This window comes from Oncorhynchus clarkii, chromosome 3, assembly GCF_045791955.1.
Source record: "Oncorhynchus clarkii lewisi isolate Uvic-CL-2024 chromosome 3, UVic_Ocla_1.0, whole genome shotgun sequence".
NCBI lineage: Eukaryota > Metazoa > Chordata > Actinopteri > Salmoniformes > Salmonidae > Oncorhynchus > Oncorhynchus clarkii.
Window position 1 is genome coordinate 73,445,516 of NC_092149.1, and position 19,920 is coordinate 73,465,435.

Sequence of the window (19,920 nt, forward strand, 5' to 3'; positions counted from 1 at the left end):
CCACTTCATCCAGCCACACAATCTACACCAGTATGTACAGTAGAACAGCAGGCTATGACTAACAACACACTACAGTAGATGACTAGCCACATGAGGCCACAGCCCATCCACTTCATCCAGCCACACAATCTACACCAGTATGTACAGTAGAACAGCAGGCTATGACTAACAACACACTACAGTAGATGACTAGCCACATGAGGCCACAGCCCATCCACTTCATCCAGCCACACAATCTACACCAGTATGTACAGTAGAACAGCAGGCTATGACTAACAACACACTACAGTAGATGACTAGCCACATGAGGCCACAGCCCATCCACTTCATCCAGCCACACAATCTACACCAGTGGTGAGCAATTAAGGGATTTCAAAGTTCAGAGGATGGCTTTCGGATCGATTTGTTCGTCAAAAGCCATTTGCGGGCCAGGAAAAAGGCAGTTATTTAAACACGTATAGGTCCATTATAATTCCAACATACTTTTTTATGTAGTTTTAGGTGTTCAAGAGTAGCCTGGAGTGTTTTTTTAACCCAAAATACTAATATTCCAAATGACTCAAACCTCCCGTGGGACAGACTGAATGGTCTCCGGCCCATTGTTGCCTGGCCCTGTTCTACATGGTTCTGTTATGGTCAAACTTAGATTCCTCTTTAGCTGAGGGTTTGATAGAAGAGAGCACTTCAGCCTAACATCATTTAAATGTATAACTTTTATTTTAACATACAAAAGAGCTTAAAATAACTGTCCAGTGTTTCCAGATTTCTATGAAATATGACCTATAATTAATTACAATGAGTGAAATAGTTTTCTTTCCCCAAAATGGTAATTACTTACGTTAAAAAGCATATTTTCTGTGTTGGAATGGAGTGGGCGTATACCGGTCATTCAGAAAGTGCATGTGAGTAGACTGCTGATAATATAACATTTCAGCAGACTTTTTAATCCAAAGCGACTTACAGTCATGCGTGCATACATTTTACATATGGGTGGCCCCAGCGGGAATCAAACCCACAACCCTTGTAAACACCATACTCTATTGACTGAGACACATAGGACCACCTCAAACAAACACTGTTTGAGATACAAGTTTGAGGTGGGGTGTTTGAAGTGTTTTTCTCCAATTTATGCTTTGCATAGGATGAGTCAACAACATTATTTGGGTATGACGCATGAGTTAACAGAATATGAACTTTTAAAAAGTGAGATTTTCAGTTGAGACATGAAAATGCAAATGCATTCACCATTCTACTCAACTGTTTTCTGGATGAGTTACATACACATGCAAGGCAGACATCTTGTGTGTTTTTTTTAATTTTTTTTACAGATTATCATCCATTATCCAACCTGGTTGCAAAGCATTTCCTATTATTCTGTACGTAAATCTGAGACACTCCATTTAGTATGATATGTATTCATTTGTGGTTGTCCATCACCAATTTCGTATAATATGTTACAAATTAGAAAAACTTGCAATGTGCTGCGAATATTAGCTAGGCTAGGTGTTAGGGTTAAGTTTATGAGTTAGGTTAAAGGGTTAGGGGAAGGGTTAAGATTAGGGATAGGGGAAGGGTTAGCTAACATGCTAAGTAGTTGCATAGTAGCTAAAAAGTAGTAAGTAGTTGAAAGGTTGATAATTAGCTAAAATAGTCCGTGATGAGATTCGAACTCGCAACCTTTGGGTTACTAGACTTTTGCGATATACACCAATCACCTACTTTTGTTTTTGCCTGAAGTATCCATCTGTCTTATGTAACCATACCGAATGCAACCTATCATACTCATTTGAGTGTCCCGTATTTGATTTTAATATGTTACATCTAGTCTACGAGACCAGGCTGCATTATCTGATGACGTCCATTGAAAAACTATTGTCTCAATCCATACATTTCAGACACCAAATCTTTGTGTGGCCGTACACTAATAGAAGGAGGAAAGCCTAAGGAATTGTAGACCTGAGCTCATGGGAGGTAGGACTAGTAGGTCAAAACAAAGTTCAAAGGTCATAAAGTTCTAGCCGTGGAGGTCCTGTGTGTCTACTAGTGTTACAGCACACAGAAAGATAAATATTTAAGGCAGAAAACGACAACCATGACCCGACGCTCACACAGCCAAACACACGTCTGTACATGTCTAGAAAAAAACAACCAAACATTCACGTAACAAGGCAAAAACACAAATACCCTAAAACACAGAATACAGGTACCTGCACCATTTGTAACGTTAATAATACATATAAGATGATGTATATCACATGTAGATTCTGATTGTACTGTTCTTTTCACCTGTGACATGTCTGTGATGAGGATAAATTGATATGTACAAGATTTATTTTGTCTCACACTTAAGGAGGCACTTGACCAGCTTTAGGAAATACAGCAGCCAAAGAGTGTTTTTCCCAGAAAACAAAATCACTCCTTAAACCTCTGTAGAACCATAGGGGACATCCCCTCGTTCAGTCCTGTATAAGATGATTTTGCATTAGTGCTTTAAACACAATTGTCTGAGTCTCTGACAATCTTTTTGTGTTGGCAATATGCATAATTGAATGATGAAAGAAAAAAACATACAAGCAAGCACACATTAAAAAACTACGTATAGCTCTTTTGATATATTTTGAATAAAATAAAATAAAAGCTACATTCTTGAGAGGGAAAATGATTCAATCACCCCATAGGCAGTTTTACATGTCTCTGTTGAAGCCTGTCACAATTATTTAGGCATCCGTTCTGTATATCGGGCTGAGGAAAGTGGATTAACCTGTCTGAAAGTGATTTAGGTCCTTTTCTCAATTACATACTCCTTCTCGCCTCCTTCTCAAAACCCATAGGAAGAGAAGGTCGGAAGTGAGGGACCTCTGGCTCTTTCATCCAATGGGTTTTGAGAAGGAGTCGAGGAGAGAGGACACAAGGAGCATGTAATTGAGATTCTCCCTAGATGTCCTTGTTGAAACCTGACAGAAAGTGATTTAGGCATCCCTGCTGCTGCCTGTCTGGGTGTGTCTGTCTCAGGGGTCCTTGCTGACCACCTCCAGGATGAGTGGGTCAAATGAGTTGCCTGGCTGGATGTCCTGTATCTGCAGAACCTGTTTGGTATATTCCTCATTCATAGTCCTCATCTCCGTCAGACACGCCAGAATCTTAGGGTACAGCAGGCTGGGGGGACAGGGAGGACAGGGACAGGGGGACAAGAGAGACAGGGATATAGGGCCCAAGAGGTCACTATGAAGACAGTATTCCTAGGCACATTATCCAACGACAATGAAATTCAATATTTAGACAGACTCACTGTTTCTCAGGCTTGGCCCTCTTGGAGTCGATGTGGACCTTCAGCGCAATAGCCAGCTTCTCCTGCAGACTATCAATCACACCATGATTGATCACACCCGGACGATCTGCCAATCAGGACTCAACATTTTCAACCACATAAGCATTTGGGGAGCCAACTACCACTGTCTCACGAAGTCATTTAACACATTTCAACAGTCTTTCTTCAGAAGTGCAGATGTATTTAAAGGTCTAATGTAGCTGTTTTTATCTCAATATCAAATAATTTATTGGTAACAATTAAGGACCATACTGTAATTGTTCAAACAGCTCTTACACTATAAGGGCATTATCATCATTTTCACAATTTCACAGTATTATTCCAATCTCATAGTGTGGAAATATAAAACACAGGAATATCACGTTTTGACAGCACTGGGCCTTTAAATGTATTGAAAGCAGGAAGAATGAAGCAAAGTCAGAGCGTGGTATGGAGTCTGTGTGTGTGTGGCATAATGTTACCTGGAGAGAAGAGGGAGATGGCCTGCATGAGAACATACTCCACCTCCTGTAGCTGTAGGTTTCTCAGGGTGTAGTGGAACCGCATCAGAGGGTCCAACAGGTGGCGCTGAAACCCAGCTACAACAGAGAGGGGGATGAGGGGAGGGAGGGAGGGAGGGAGGGAGGGAGGGAGGGAGGGAGGGAAAAAAGAGAGGAAGATATGGGAATGGGTGGGAGTGAGGAGGGTGAGAGAGGGGAGAGGGAAGAGAGAGATGCGGTATAGAGAATTGAGAGGGTGTTGTGTCTAAGGAGATAGAGAAAAGTATGAGGGATCAGGTAAAAGGAAGAGACGAGAGAGAGACAGGGTGATGACTAGAGAGAGACAGGGTGATGACTAGAGAGAGACAGGGTGATGACGAGAGAGAGACAGGGTGATGACTAGAGAGAGACAGGGTGATGACGAGAGAGAGACAGGGTGATGACGAGAGAGAGACAGGGTGATGACGAGAGAGAGACAGGGTGGAGACAGGGTGATGACGAGAGAGAGACAGGGTGATGACTAGAGAGAGACAGGGTGATGACGAGAGAGAGACAGGGTGATGACGAGAGAGAGACAGGGTGATGACGAGAGAGAGACAGGGTGATGACGAGAGAGAGACAGGGTGATGACTAGAGAGAGACAGGGTGATGACGAGAGAGAGACAGGGTGATGATGATCGTCTACAGTCATGTGATGTAATAAAGGAACTAAATAAATCGAATAACCCTCACCTACAGGGAAAACAACAGGGAACACTGTTTTATACCAACATCCATTAACAGCTGGGTCAAGGACGAGTCTACACCGAACCATAGAAACATCCAGTAAGAACAGCACAACACACTGGAATGAAAGTTGACCATTGTGTAACCTCACCAGGCTGTTCATCTACCTTGATTATATCTAACTTGACACTACTTATTTGATTACATGAGAAACCTTCATCACATTATCCTGACAGTATCCTTACTCTGACAGTTACAAGGGGTCACTGATTGGCCAATTATTTCCTTTCAAGTGGACACCACTTTTCCAGATTGGAAAACATAAGATATATACAGCTGCTCCTCCAGCTGGTTGTCAATGGCAACGGTAACAGGAAGGCTGGTGCCCTAATCACAACATTCTATCTATAATATAACGATGGTTCTTTTGACCAATCAGATCAGATATTTTGCAAATAATTGGGCAATATATCAGAATTTAGCTGCCTGTGTAAACACAGCCACAGAGACATAAACAAACAGATGGGCAACACCTGTTGAAATGTGAGGGGCTCATTAAGGTCCCCCAGGGCTTAGTGAAAAGAAAACATAAAGCTCTTATATTCTTATTACCAGCTTTTATTAGCGACGGCTGCTAGTCAGGTGAGTAACGATCTGGCTCCATGTAGCTTCGTCAGTTGTAGAGCTCAGAGACTAGTCTCTATTGAACAATGACTACCAGTGCTGGTAAACTGTGGCTTGGGTGGGCCAGTCAGCCTAATGATATACAACTGTAGACAGACAAAAATTTGATTCAAGTACAAGACATTGGGATTGAATCCACTTCAACGGAAAGCAGACACAGCAGAAGCTGTGAATGCCTGAGTCCAATTTGAGCTTCATCTAGTTACACCACTGGTTGGTAATAAGAACAGGTTTGGGCACATTCTGATTCGAACAGCAGCATTCATAGAAAGTATGTCAACTCTGTCATGCAACTGTCTGTCTCTCTGACCCCATTAGCATTACATCTGGTATTAACATACAGTTCCTCCTGGGATCCATATGAACATATTCATATTCTGGATATAGTGCACAATGTGACTTAGCAAACAGTAGTTCACTTTATAGGCAAAAGTGTGATTTGATTTTCCTTCTACAGTTACTATATCCTCACGATGTAGATTACAATGTGTGAAGAGCATTACTACTTTGTGTGTGTGTGTGTGTGTGTGTGATATATCAGCCCGATTAACCGGTGCCCCCGCACATTGGCAACCTGGACTGTTTGAATTGTGTCCCTCCCCCCGCCAACCTCTTTTACGCTGCTGCTACTCTCTGTTTATAATATGCATAGTCACTTTAACTATACATTCATGTACATATTACCTCAATTACCCCGACTAACTGGTGCCCCCGTACATTGACTCTGTACAGGTACAAACTGTATGCCGGGAGAACGCTACCTGCCTGAATGCATGGTGCAAACTGTAAAGTTTGGTGGAGGAGGAATAATGATATATGATATATATATATATATATATAAAATAGTTTTTCTGTAGCTGCATATAAAACAGGACTATGATAGCTATTACTTCCATAAACAAAATAGATTTGTTGAGGACTGAAAAAAGCCAAAGGTTGTGTCCAGGGCCAGATTTCTTTTTAAATGGCCCTGGAGATCTCACCTTTTTACCACAACAGCAGTTAGCTCTCATCTCGCCTCGGCACTGCTTCAAACAGGTGAAGCAACTGCACATCCAGCTAATCTCCTTCCCTAACCCCTCTTGTCTTGATTCTACAGGGAGCCTGTTCTTCTCAAAATATTATTAGCAAGCTAGCTAACATTAGCCAATTTGAGAAGCGAGCTCAGCTGGCTAACATTCAAAGCCAACCAACTACACACCACATATACATAGAGCAAATCATTATTTTCTAAACTGTTAGTCTCAACCAAATAACAAGTACATAGCTAGACTAATTCCTCTGTTACACAACGTAAGAACCACTAGATACAGGCTAGCCAGACCGGAACCCTGTGAAACGTGAAAGCACGTTCAAGAAGGATAACACCTCACCTGATTGGTCAGAATAATCCCTGTCCACCAGAGCTTGTGTTTTTCTCTGCTGCTTGCTCGCATAATTGTTTTTTACAACTACAAAACTATTGGCAGAGGTTAGTCGCTAAATTAGTGGCAAAACTCTGAGCACACAGATTTGACATCGGCAAATATAGTTTTGATTCGCAGAAAAAGATTAAACAATCGCAAATTTAGTAAATGAGTTGCATTCATTCTCAAATGATGTTGCATGCTTGCAAATCTTATTGAATTTATTCACATATCAACTTACATGTTTGCAAGTGTTGTATTTATTAACACATCAAGTTATGCGCTTGCAAGTGATGTTGCATTTATTCTCAAAATAAATGACAAAACTCATTATTCAGGTGCAACTCATATTTGACATTTACAAATCATACTTTACATGGTTGTAAACTTAAGTCACTATTTTACCTCCATAGTAGAATATGTTGTATGGCTGGCATTGTATTAGAGGGTGTTGAATTATTAGAATAAAAGTATAATAATCTATTTGAAAAAATAAATAATATGCATCAGTTTTGTGATCAGTTTTTTGCCTATATCTGGTGAGACCCAATCATTCTACCCCACAACATTCTGCCTTACTGCACGTGGCATGTGATATGAAGTTGTGGTTGTAACATGGCAATGTAATCCAATCACAATGCATACGTAGGATATACATTTGATGCATTTTACTGCCAGGTGCAGACACGAGGTGCACAGACAACGATCCAACCACAGGTGCTTGGTCTTTAAAGAAACAACTATTTCACTTTTATTTAATTAGGCAAGTCAGTTAAGAACACATTCTTATTTTCAATGACGACCTAGGAACGGTGGGTTAACTGCCTTGTTCAGGGGCAGAACGACAGATCTTTACCTTGTCAGCTCTGGGATTCAATCTTGCAACCTTACGGTTAACTAGTACAACGCTCTAGCCACCTGCCTTACTTTGCACTCCACGAGGAGCCTGCCTGTTACGTGAATGCAGTAAGAAGCCAAGGTAAGTTGCTAGCTAGCATTAAACTTATCTTATAAATAACAATCAATCACTCATAATCACTAGTTAACTACACATGGTTGATGATATTACTAGTTTATCTAGCGTGTCCTGCGTTGCATATAATCGATGTGGTGCGCATTTGCGAAAAAGGACTGTCGTTGCTCCAACGTGTACCTAACCATAAACATCAATGCTTTTCTTAAAATCAATACACAAGTATATATTTTTAAACCTGCATATTTAGTTAATATTGCCTGCTAACATGAATTTATTTTAACTAGGAAAATTGTGTCACTTCTCTTGCAGCAGAGTCAGGGTATATGCAGCAGTTTGGGCCGCCTGGCTCGTTGTGAACTGTGTGAAGACTATTTCTTCCTAACAAAGACAGCCAACTTCGCCAAACGGGGGATGATTTAACAAAAGCGCATTTGTGAAAAAAGCACAATCGTTGCACGACTGTACCTTACCATAAACATCAATGCCTTTCTTAAAATCAATACACAGAAGTATATTTTTTTAAACCTGCATATTTAGTTAAAAGAAATTCAGGTTAGCAGGCAATATTAACCAGGTGAAATTGTGTCATTTCTCTTGCATTCATTGCACGCAGAGTCAGGGTATATGCAACAGTTTGGGCCGCCTGGCTCGTTGCAAACTAATTTGCCAGAATTTTACGTAATTATGACGTAACATTGAAGGTTGTGCAATGTAACAGGAATATTTAGACTTATGGATGCCAGCCGTTAGATAAAATATGGAACGGTTCCGTATTTCACTGAGAGAACAAACGTTTTGTTTTCGAGATGATAGTTTCTGGATTCGACCATATTAATGACCTAAGGCTCGTATTTCTGTGTGTTATTATGTTATAACTAAGTCTATGATTTGATAGAGCAGTCTGACTGAGCGATGGAAGGCACCAGCAGACTCGTAAGCATTCATTCAAACAGCACTTTCGTGCGTTTTGCAAGCAGCTCTTCGCAATGCTTCAAGCATTGCGCTGTTTATGACTTCAAGTCTATCAACTCCCGAGATGAGGCTGGTGTAACCGATGTGAAATGGCTAGCTAGTTAGCGGGATGCGCGCTAATAGCGTTTCAAACGTCACTCGCTCTAAGACTTGTAGTTGTTCCCCTTGCTCTGCATGGATAACGCTGCTTCGATGGTGGCTGTTGTTGTTGTGTTGCTGTTTCGAGCCCAGGTAGGAGCGAGGAGAGGGATGGAAGCTATACTGTTACACTGGCAATACTAAAGTGCCTATAAGAACATTCAATAGTCAAAGGTATATGAAATACAAATCGTATAGAGAGAAATAGTCCTATAATTCCTATAATAACTACAATCTAAAACTTCTTACCTGAATATTGAAGACTCGTGTTAAAAGGAACCACCAGCTTTCATATGTTCTCATGTTCTGAGCAAGGAACCTAAACGTTAGCTTTCTTACATGGCACATATTGCACTTTTACTTTCTTCTCCAACACTTTGTTTTTGCATTATTTAAACCAAATTGAACATGTTTCATTATTTATTTGAGGCTAAATTGATTTTATTGATGCATTATACTGTATTAAGTTAAAATAAGTGTTCATTCAGTATTGTTGTAATTGTCATTATTACAAATAAAAATACAAATAAATTGGCCGATTAATCGGTATCGGCTTTTTTTGGTCCTCCAATAATCGGCATTGGCGTTGAAAAATCATAATCGGTCGACCTCTACCAGAGATAACTAAACCTGCTGACACACCTCCCTCTCCCTCTCCTCCACCTCCCACCAGAGATAACTAAACCTGCTGACACACCTCCCTCTCCTCCAACTCCCACCAGAGATAACTAAACCTGCTCACACACCTCCCTCTCCCTCTCCTCCAACTCCCACCAGAGATAACTAAACCTGCTGACACACCTCCCTCCCCTCCACCTCCTCTATTCTCCTCGTACCTGCATATCCACCATATCCACCTCTCCTCCTCCTTCTAGTTAGAGAGGTTCCATAGTGAGCCCCATACAGCTAATTAACCTGCAGTAAGTCACCCCTCTCAGCCATGAACTGTGTGACTAGTTTATAATGGGCCTTCAATGCAGGACATTCTACCACTTGGGGCTCCGTATTCAGCATGGCTATGTATGCTATGTATGTAGGTTTGGCTATGTAGTATGAAGGTTCACTCACCCCGGACAGCGTCGTCCATGCAGTACGTCAGGGGACCACACTCCCAGATACCCGTCTTGACATTGAACATCATGTTGAAGCGGATCTGCATCATCTCAAACATGGCCCCCTTCAACAGAGAGATCTGGTCGTCTATGGCCAGTGCCCTGTCAGACACACCCACACACACACACCCTCACAGGTAAGAGAGCAATAGAGAGAAGGGGGGACATACACAAATATGCAAACACACACACCTGAAGGAGGGGAGTCCTTTGGCAAAGTTGATGATGTTTTGTATCATGTAGGTGGTGAGGTCAGCTATGTGGGGCAGAGTGGTGAAAACCGTATTCTTCCCCCCATCACTCCTGTCCTCCTTCTTCTCCTTCTCCTCCTCCTTCTTCTCCTCCATGTTGGTGGTAAGGTCAGCTACATCGGGCAGAGTGGTGAAAACCGTATTCTTCCCTCCATCACTCCTGTCCTCCTTCTCCTCATCCTCCAAAGAACAGGAGGAAGAGGAGAAGCTGGTGGAGGTGGATGTGGAGTAAGATGATGACAAATTATCCATTCTTCTAGTCTGTTTTACACTTTGCTCACTGGCAGTCTGGTTCCACACAGACATGGGGTTGAGGTCTCTGTCGATGGGCTGAAACAGACACAAACTAAATCAGATATCATCCACCCAATATGCAACACAGGACACAAAACACAAATGCACGGACACACATACACACACACACACACACACCCTGAACTGGAAGTGGGAAAAGGTGATGTCGAAGGTCTTTTCATGGGCGTTGAACAGTTCCTGTATGACAGCTTCCTGTTGTGGCGAGAGGACCGGGGGCTCTTCAACCATCCTGTTCCTCCTGATCTGACTCCTCCTCTTCTCCACAGCCTCATTTGACATGATCACTATGGCAACAGAGACAAACGCTTTGCCACCACGGCAGACCTGGGTTCAAATACTATTTCAATTACTTTTACCTACATTTTTAAGTTCGAAGAAGAAGTTTAATATATTGGAATATTGAGTATATAAAAAACATTAAGAACACCTGCTCTTTCCATGACATAGACTGACCAGGTGAATCCAGGTGAAAGCTATGATCTTGTCACGCCCTGACCGTAGATTGCTTGGTATGTTTCTATTTTTTGTTTTGTTAGGGTGTGATGTGGGTGGGTTTTCTATGTTGTAGGTCTAGGTTTTCTTTTTCTATGTGTTTAGCCTGGTATGGTTCTCAATCAGAGGCTATCGTTGTCTCTGATTGAGAGCCATACTTAGGTAGACTGTTTTCCCATTTTGGTTGTGGGTGATTGTTTTCTGTCTCTATCTCTGTACCGGACAGGACTGTATCGTTTGTTATTTTTGTTCTAGTGTTCAGTGTATTAAAAGATCATGAACACGTACCACGCTGCACCTTGGTCCTCTCCTTCTTCCACCTACGATGATCGTTACAGAACTACCCACCACCAAAGGACCAAGCAGCGTGGTAAGGAGGAGCAGCGCTATAAGGAGGAATGGACATGGGAGGACATTCTGGACGGCAAGGGTTGCTACACAAGGGAGGAGATCCTGCCTGGAAGGGATCGCCTCCCATAGGAACAGGTGGAGGCAGCCAGGAGAGCGGAGGCAGCAGGAGAGGTGAACCAGCGGTACAAGGAAACACGGCTGGCAAGGAAGTCAGAGAGGCAGACCCAAAAATGTATTGGGGGGGGACACGGGAAGTGTGGCTAAGTCAGGTAGGAGACCTGAGCCAACCACCCGTGCTTACCGTGGAGAGAGGTTGACCAGGCAGGGACCGTGTTATGCGGTGAGGCGCACGGTGTCCCCAGTGCGCACGCATAGCCCGGTGCGCTACATCGTACGCTACACCGGTGCGCTACATAGCTCCTCGTATCGGCCGGGCTAGAGTGGGCATCGAGCCAGGAGGAATGAAGCCGGCTCAGCGCATCTGGTCTCCAGTGCGTCTCCTCGGCCCGGGTTATATGGCACCAGCCCTACGCACGGTGTCCCCGGTTCGCCAGCACAGCCCAGTGCGGTCTGTTCCTCCCCGCCGCACTTGCCGGGCTGCAGGGGGTATCCAGCCAAGACAGGTTGTGCAGGCTCGGTGCTCAAGACCTCCAGTGCGCCTCCACAGGCCGGTCCATCCGGTGCCTCCAAGACACAAAATGTAAAAGCCTTTGAACAGGGTATGGTAGTAGATGCCAGGCACACCGGTTTCTGTCAAGAACTTCAAGGCTGCTGGGTTTTTCAAGCTCAACAGTTTCCCGTGTATATAAAGATTGGTCCACCACCTCAAATGGACATAGAGCCAACTTGCCACAACTGTGGGAATCATTGGAGTCAACATGGGCCAGGATCCCTATGGAACGCTTTCGACACCTTGTAGAGTCCACGCCCGACAAATTGACGCTGTTCTGAGGACAAAATATTAGGAAGGTGTTCCTAAAGTTGTGTACACACAGTATATATGGAAATACACTTGGAATGTATTGGCATGTATTTGAACACAAATATTGAAATACTCCATGCATTTGAACTCTGGTCTGATTGGTCCTAGGGTTATTTGAAATAATGTATTTGTACGTCTTTTGAAAATACGTCTTAGAAAATAGTATGTCTTAGAAAATATTTTCAAATAGCAGCCTATTTATAGGAAATTATTAGAAAATACGTTCAAATACTTGTAGTAGAAGTAGTTGATTCAGCATCGCATTATTTGAAAATACTCAAATACAAAGAATACGAGTATTTAAATAACACGTATTTGAACCCAGGTCTGCATGTCACTACAGAAAGATTAAAAAGCCAACGGTAACCCAGTGTAAGTGTGTTCGTGTTAGTGTGTGAACTCACACTCTTTCAGCATGCCTATGGACTGGCATTTGTGGAGTCGACAGGCCTGGCACTGGCGGCGGTTGTTCTTGGTGATGACACAGACACCCTGCCGCGGGCAGCAGAACTTAGTGGGGTGCTTCATGGCACGCCTGGCACAACATCAGAGGCACATGATACACATACTATAAATATACTGTAAATATACTAAATATACTATACTGTATGTGGAAGAGGTGAGTTTCAGCCACAGATTTAAACATAATTGCTATCAGGTTTCAGGTATGACCAGATGCAGACAGTGTTGAAGAAACAACCGTTTATTTCTAGTACAGGGTCAGGCAAACGACAGGTCAAAGGCAGGCAGAGGTCAGTAATCCAGAGAAGGTGCAAAAGGTCCAGAACGGCAGGCAGTCTCAAGGTCAGGGCAGGCAGAACAGTCAAAACCGGGAAGGACTAGAAAACAGGCGCAGGGGAACAAACTCTGGTAGGTTTTACAAAATGAACTGGCAACTGACAAACAGAGAACACAGGTGTAAATACACAGGGGATAATGGGGAAGATGAGCGACACCTGGAGGAGGGTGGAGACAAGCACAAAGACAGCTGAAACAGATCAGGGTGAGACAATTACATGGATTCAGTTATTATCTTAACTATGCTTTTTAAGAAAATACATGTGCGTGCGTGTTTATAAGAGAGAGATCGTGTGTGTGTGTGTTTTAATGAGCTAATTTGACGTCTGCTTATCTTCATCGCCAATGGATACCACTGATAGACATGCCTATGTACCGCTAATGAGTACTTGGAGCATACAGAATACAGAGCTCAGATAGCCAGCCCATAGAGAGTCTCAAACAAGCAACACTGCCCAGCAACAAAGAGCAATCAAGTCAACCAGCAACAAAGAGAGTATATATGGAGTGAGTCAGAGTAGTATACAGATCCAAATGTGGAAAATGCAAGGAAATGCAAAGGCACAGAGAAGGTTTAAAGGTGCACTATGCAGAAATCGCTCCGCCCTTTCTCGGTTGTTAGAATTCTAGTAGTACGCCTAATTTCAGTTTATGTGACAAAACAAGCAGGTATAGTGTAGAGAATCATTGTGCCATCTAAACCGCTGTGAAATATATTTTCCATAACCCAAAATATTGTATTTTGAGCTATTTGAAGTTGGTGTACAAAACCAAAAGTAAAGGTGCAAAAACAAAACATTTTAACAACATCTTAGACTTGCTTTCGATGAGAATGACAGATCTATAACTCACATTTCTATGTGAATTTTGTCAGGTCGCCCAAAAAGTTACATATTGCAGCTTTAAAATAGCTCTAAAAGTTTGTAATTTCCACTTTAAAATGTCAGACTAGATTTGCCCAAATGAAAACTATATCAACCATTAATTATATTCCACATAATTCAGGAGATGTATCTACTGCTCTCACCTGTGAGAACCTATTGGCCACAATGTATTAACCACTTGATTTGTAAAACACAAACATTCTCAAACAATCAGTTCCTTGTTTATGCTAAAACAGTACTGAATTATTGAGTGTGTGTGTTTCACTTACCTGAAGAATCCCTTGCAGCCCTCACATGTCATGGCGTTGAAGTGATAGCCTGTAGCCCGATCTCCACACACCTGACACACCTTGGGCTCCCCATCATCTTCCTCCTCCTCTTCCTCCTCTGCAGAGGTCTGGGAAGGGGGCCAGTCGCTGAGGTTCTCCTTACTCATTCTGACCTGAGGGAGGTGTTATAACAGAGCCCTCAGCAATGGTACTAATGACAATGGAATAGATTTGATACACTACTGCTAATAAATCCTATCCAATCTATTCCAATTAGACCAACTACTGACTATTCAATTTGAGATGAATATCATTTTTAAGTAATTGAAGTAAATCTTTTTTTCAAATATTCAATTTCAGGTAAACATCACAGTCTCATCAGGTCAAAACAGATCAACATTTCTATTATAAGAGCTTTGGTGTGATCTTATTTACAAATGTAAGGGTCAGTCGGTTTATCTAAATATAGCAGTCATTAGATCTATGATGGAAAATAAAACTGTCTCCAGCTTCTTAGAAGGTCAGGCATTAAACAGGTGGTTCATGGGTTTCTGTCTTGAAAGAATCTGTCCTACATGTCTGTTACATAATGTTCTGAATTATATATAATAATAGAATGAACAGACATGCACTTATCTGTCAGTTCTATAGAATGCATTTCTATTAATTGCAGCATGCAGAACAGGGACACCTCAGCTTCACATTAGATGGGGAAAATTAACAATGACACAAAACCAATCATTTAATAAACTGAAAGTCACATCAAAATCAGACTGACTGACAATAAGTCTAAATGTCTAAAGAAAACTGAACATTTGAAATCAACTAACAATCAAACTGGAGATAACTAATCCATCCACTGACCCTGTCAAAAAAATACACAGCTGACAGCTACTGAATCCAACACAATCCCAGTCCCACACAATACCTTTGTTATTGGGTCTTTAGTTTGGGCATGCCTTTTTGTATTTTTACTTTATGTACATATTTATGTTTCGTCACCATCTGAACACATAATAATCTGTTTGGACTGACCGACCAAGTGGTCAAGACGGAGCTGGCCCTGGTCCTAAGTTAAGGTGGCTGTCTCCTGGGCACACATTCAACACCTAGTGATCACACACACTAACTTCCCACATTTATGCACACATCAAATCAGGTTACATACAGTTGAAGTCGGAGGTTTACATACACTTAGGTTGGAGTCATTAAAACTAGTTTTTTAACCACTTGACAAATTTCTTGTTAACAAACTATAGTTTTGGCAAGTCGGTTAGGACATCTACTTTGTGCATGACACAAGTAATTTTTCCAACAATTGTTTACAGACAGATTATTTCACTTATAATTCACTGTATCACAATTCCAGTGGGTCAGAAGTTTACATACATTTAGTTGACTGTGCCTTTAAAAATCTGTGAAAATTCCAGAAATGATGTCATGGCTTCAGAAGTTTCTAATTGACATAATTTGAGTCAATAGGAGGTGTACCTGTGGATGTATTTCAAGGCCTAACTTCAAACTCAGTGCCTCTTTGCTTGACATCATGGGAAAATCAAAAGAAATCAGCTAAGACCTCAGGAAAAAAATGTGGACCTCCACAAGTCTGGTTCATCCTTGGGAACAATTTCCAAACGCCTGATGGTAGCACGTAAGTATAAAAAAGTGCAAATCAATCCCAGAACTACAGCAAAGGACCTTGTGAAGATGCTGGAGAAAACCGGTACAAAATATTCTATATCCACAGTAAAACGAGTCCTACATCTACACAACCTGAAAGGCCGCTCAGCAAGAAAGAAGCAACTGCTCCAAAACCGCCATAAAAAAAAGCCAGACTACGGTTTGCAACTGCACATGGGGACAAAGATCGTACTTTTTGGAGAAATGTCCTCTGTTCTGATGAAGCAAAAATAGAACTGTTTGGCCATAATGACCCTCGTTATGTTTGGAGGAAAAAGGAGGAGGCTTGCAAGCTGAAGAACACCATCACAACTGTGAAGCACGGGGGTGGCAGGATCATGTTGTGGGGGTGCTTTGCTGCAGGAGGGACTGGTGCACTTCACAAAATAGATGGCATCATGAGGAGGAAAATTATGTGGATATATTGAAGCAACATCTCAAGACATCAGTCAGGAAATTAAAGCTTGGTCGCAAATGGGTCTTCCAAATGGACAATGACCCCATGCATACTTCCAAAGTTGTTGCAAAATGGCTTAAGGACCACAAAGTCAAAGTATTGGAGTGGCCATCACAAAGCCCTGACCTCAATCCTATAGAAAATGTTTGTCCAGTACTGAAAAAGTGTGTGCGAGCAAGGAGGCCTACAAACCTGACTCAGTTACACCAGCTCTGTCAGGAGGAATGGGCCAAAATTCACCCAACTTATTGTGGGAAGCTTGTGGAAGGCTACCCGAAACGTTTAACCCAAGTTAAACAATGTAAAGGCAATGCTACCAAATACTAATTGTGTATGTAGACTTCTGACCCACTGGGAATGTAATGAAAGAAATAAAAGCTGAAATAAATTATTCTCTCTACTAGTATTCTGACATTTAACATTCTTAAAATAAAGTGGTGATCCTAACTGACCTAAGGCAGGGAATTTGTACTAGGATTACATGTCAGGAATTGTGAAAAACTGAGTTTAAATGTATTTGGCTAAGGTGTATGTAAACTGTACCATGTAGCTAGGCCTACAATCCCTAGCCATAAGGAGAGAAGAAAAATCAATAGGCTAGTTATTGGTTTTGTAACAACACACACAGGTACACACAGTCAAATTCAGACAAACACACAACAGGAGTGGGAAGGTCAAAGATATATGTAGAGAAAGTGTTTTTATTTTAATTTCACCAGATTATGTTTTGCTTCTGATTCACTTCTCTTCCTTCTCAATCTCTCTCATAGTTGTTGTCCGAAGGACAGAGAGCTCCAATGCCAGGCAAAATTAAGAGCTGGAGAGATGGAGAAGAACTCTCACTCTTTGCATGAGAGTACCTATATGTTGCACCACGGATGACTCTCTGACACAGAATTATTTTATTGCTTTGTAACAAAACTGTAATAGCAATATATTAGGGAATGTAATGACATTTAATTGATATTGTGTAATAACCTGAGGTTGATGACATTATGTTGGTGAGTGAGTGAGTGAGTGAGTGAGTGAGTGAGTGAGTGAGTGAGTGAGTGAGAGTGAGTGAGTGCGAGAAACAGAGATTGAAGTGGGGTACACCTGGTTTCAGAGCATTTTGTATTATTCTGTATGTAAATCCAATGTGTTACATTTTGTATGGTATCGTTGGGTTCTTAGAATAGGAAATATACTTATTCATGTCACTGAGGGAGAGAGGGTAATGTATAACGTTTCATTATGTCAGGATATGTCACTGAGGGAGAGAGGGTAATGTATAATGTTTCATTATGTCAGGATATGTCACTGAGGGAGAGAGGGTAATGTATAATGTTTCATTATGTCAGGATATGTTATCCCATCAGGGATCCTCTGGGAGGAGAAGAGACACAGTCTGGTACTAGTCACCATGACAGCTGTGAGTTGGGGAGGAGTGAGCACTTTGGGGCAGAGGTCAGGTCAGATGAAGTGAGGAAGAACAGATATCACTAAAGTTTCTGTCTAGCAACAGAGATGCATTGGCTGTACAGATGTGTAGGAGACTCAGCATAGGAGAAAGGGTTAAATACTAGTGCTCGTGTGAATATGTTTTTGTTGATTCAGCTGTTCGATCCTTTGGGAAGAATAAACTTGAGTTCTTACTATTATAATTAGAACCTGACAGTAAGTATTAATTTGTGAATGTCCATTACCCATTTCATATCATATGTTACAAATTAAAATTTGTATTATATGTTACGAATCTGCCAAATATGTTATGAATTTGCCAAATGTATGATATGTTAGGTTAAAGGGTTTAGGTAAGGGTTAACTAAAAGAGTTAAGGTTGGGGGAAGGATTAGCTTAAAGGGTTAAGGTTAGGTTTAGCTAACATATTAAGTAGTTTCAAAGTAGATAAAAAGTAGTAGAAAAGTAGCTAATTAGCTGAAATGCAAAAGTTGTCCGTGTGAGATTTGAACTCGTAACCTTTAGGTTGCTAGACGTTCGGATTATACGCCTAGCAATCCACCTCGAACAACCACCCACCTTGAACAACCATACATTTTACATTAAGTAACCATCTGTCTTACGTAACCATGCCAAACGTAACATATCATACTAATTTGGGTATTGAGGATTTAAATGTACTATGTTACGTCTAGTCTATGAGACCAGGCTGGTGGGGGTGGTCTGCTCAAGACCTGCTGCCAATCACAACCCTTTTAGTGCCTTTGTTTAATGTACTTTAATTACATAGTACCATTACCAACACATTATGGGGACATGTCACTCAAAGAGTGTAATTTAACTTTCACTGGTTCTCTACTTGGCCTTCAGTGCTCTCCCTATCTAGGACTTCATTCATGTTGAAAAATGTCAGTGTGCCACCTTGTGATATGATTCAAATTACATGTAGACAGGAAATAAATTAGTGTTCTGAATAACAGCACACACAGAGGGAGAAGAGAGAGAGAGAACAGCAACTGGAATCTGGACTCGTAATCCAGGTCCTACCATTGTGAGAATAACAATGGTATAACTATGACACAATTGCCACACACACAGATACAAAAACACAGACAAAACACATGTGCGTACACACACACTTCTATGCAAACGCTCGGGTCCAAAGTTCTGTGTAAACTTTTGAAACAGTTCTCTGAACAGAGACAAGCAGGTGGTATAGCAGCCTACGGTACTTTGGCATGAACACTGATTGCAGTGACACAAAATGGTCCACTTCACAAACGTAGCAATAGCCAAAACATTGCATTTTACCAGTGAATGAATGTTGCAAAAAATATGACAATTATTCCTGCAACCGTGAGCGACCCAAGCTGTGAATTTCACTACAAAGTATCCGGTGTATACACGGAGTAGAGCACGAGCCTATCCTACGGTTTTTCTTTTTAGAGGCAACATAAAGCATGAACGACTGATTTACTTACAAAGACATTACAGCACTAATATCATAATCCCCGGGTCTTGGAAGGCGACTTCCCGTGGGCCATGACTACTTTGAAGAAAACATTGTAGCTGCGACTTTCAAGTGAAAGTGTTTATCAAGAATCACTCACTGAGAAGCGCACTCCTCCACACCAAAGATCCCCTCGTCTCCACGCTCCCACTCACTTCCTGGTTACGCTCTAGGTTGAAGATGACAATAATAATATTTTTTAAACCTAGGTTTAATTGACATTAACGCCTCAAAAGTTGAATACAACAAAAGCACTGTATTAGTAATTCAGGTTTATTAGTTATGCTGTCTACAGTATCAAGGCTAAATGCCGAGCTCTCTCAACATGAGACGGACTGATTTCTCAGCCAATGGCCTATCCACATGCAGGCTTTCCCACACACTATACTCGTGATAGGAGGATGACGTGTTGTACATATGTAGGATCACCCTGTTGCAGGAGAAATGTCCTGCTAAACAATACATTTTAAACCTGTAGTGTATTTGAAGTTTAATAGTCTTCTGAAGATTGTAATTTCCACTTTGAAATTTCAGTCTTGATTTTCATTCACCCCTACAAACATGTCCATTAATTATAACCCACATAATATTTCACATTTCCTTTTTTGCAGGATTAAATCCCTGCTGTAGCAAACTGGCTCGAATTAAGATCCTACATCTGTAGTAGCCT

At 41.5% G+C, this 19,920-nt stretch overlaps 1 protein-coding gene across 3 annotated transcripts; it reads right to left on the reverse strand.

Moving 5' to 3' along the window:
* Positions 1-323: 323 nt before the first annotated feature.
* Positions 324-19,587, reverse strand: LOC139403850 (nuclear receptor subfamily 1, group I, member 2). 3 transcript variants are annotated; one of them, XM_071147017.1, is made up of 9 exons: positions 19,351-19,587; positions 14,164-14,336; positions 12,617-12,747; positions 10,505-10,671; positions 10,014-10,402; positions 9,778-9,923; positions 3,790-3,906; positions 3,290-3,395; positions 324-3,156 (listed from the first exon to the last, which is right to left on the reverse strand). In XM_071147017.1, the coding sequence occupies exons 2-9, from the start codon at positions 14,328-14,330 to the stop codon at positions 3,009-3,011; spliced, it is 1,371 nt and encodes a 456-aa protein (XP_071003118.1). In that variant the 5' UTR covers positions 14,331-14,336; positions 19,351-19,587; the 3' UTR covers positions 324-3,008. The 3 variants fall into 3 exon arrangements, with proteins under 3 accessions (XP_071003118.1, XP_071003128.1, XP_071003109.1); XM_071147027.1 differs by having other exon boundaries at positions 14,235-14,336; positions 19,222-19,528; XM_071147008.1 differs by having other exon boundaries at positions 19,222-19,528.
* Between the last annotated feature and the right edge of the window lie 333 nt (positions 19,588-19,920).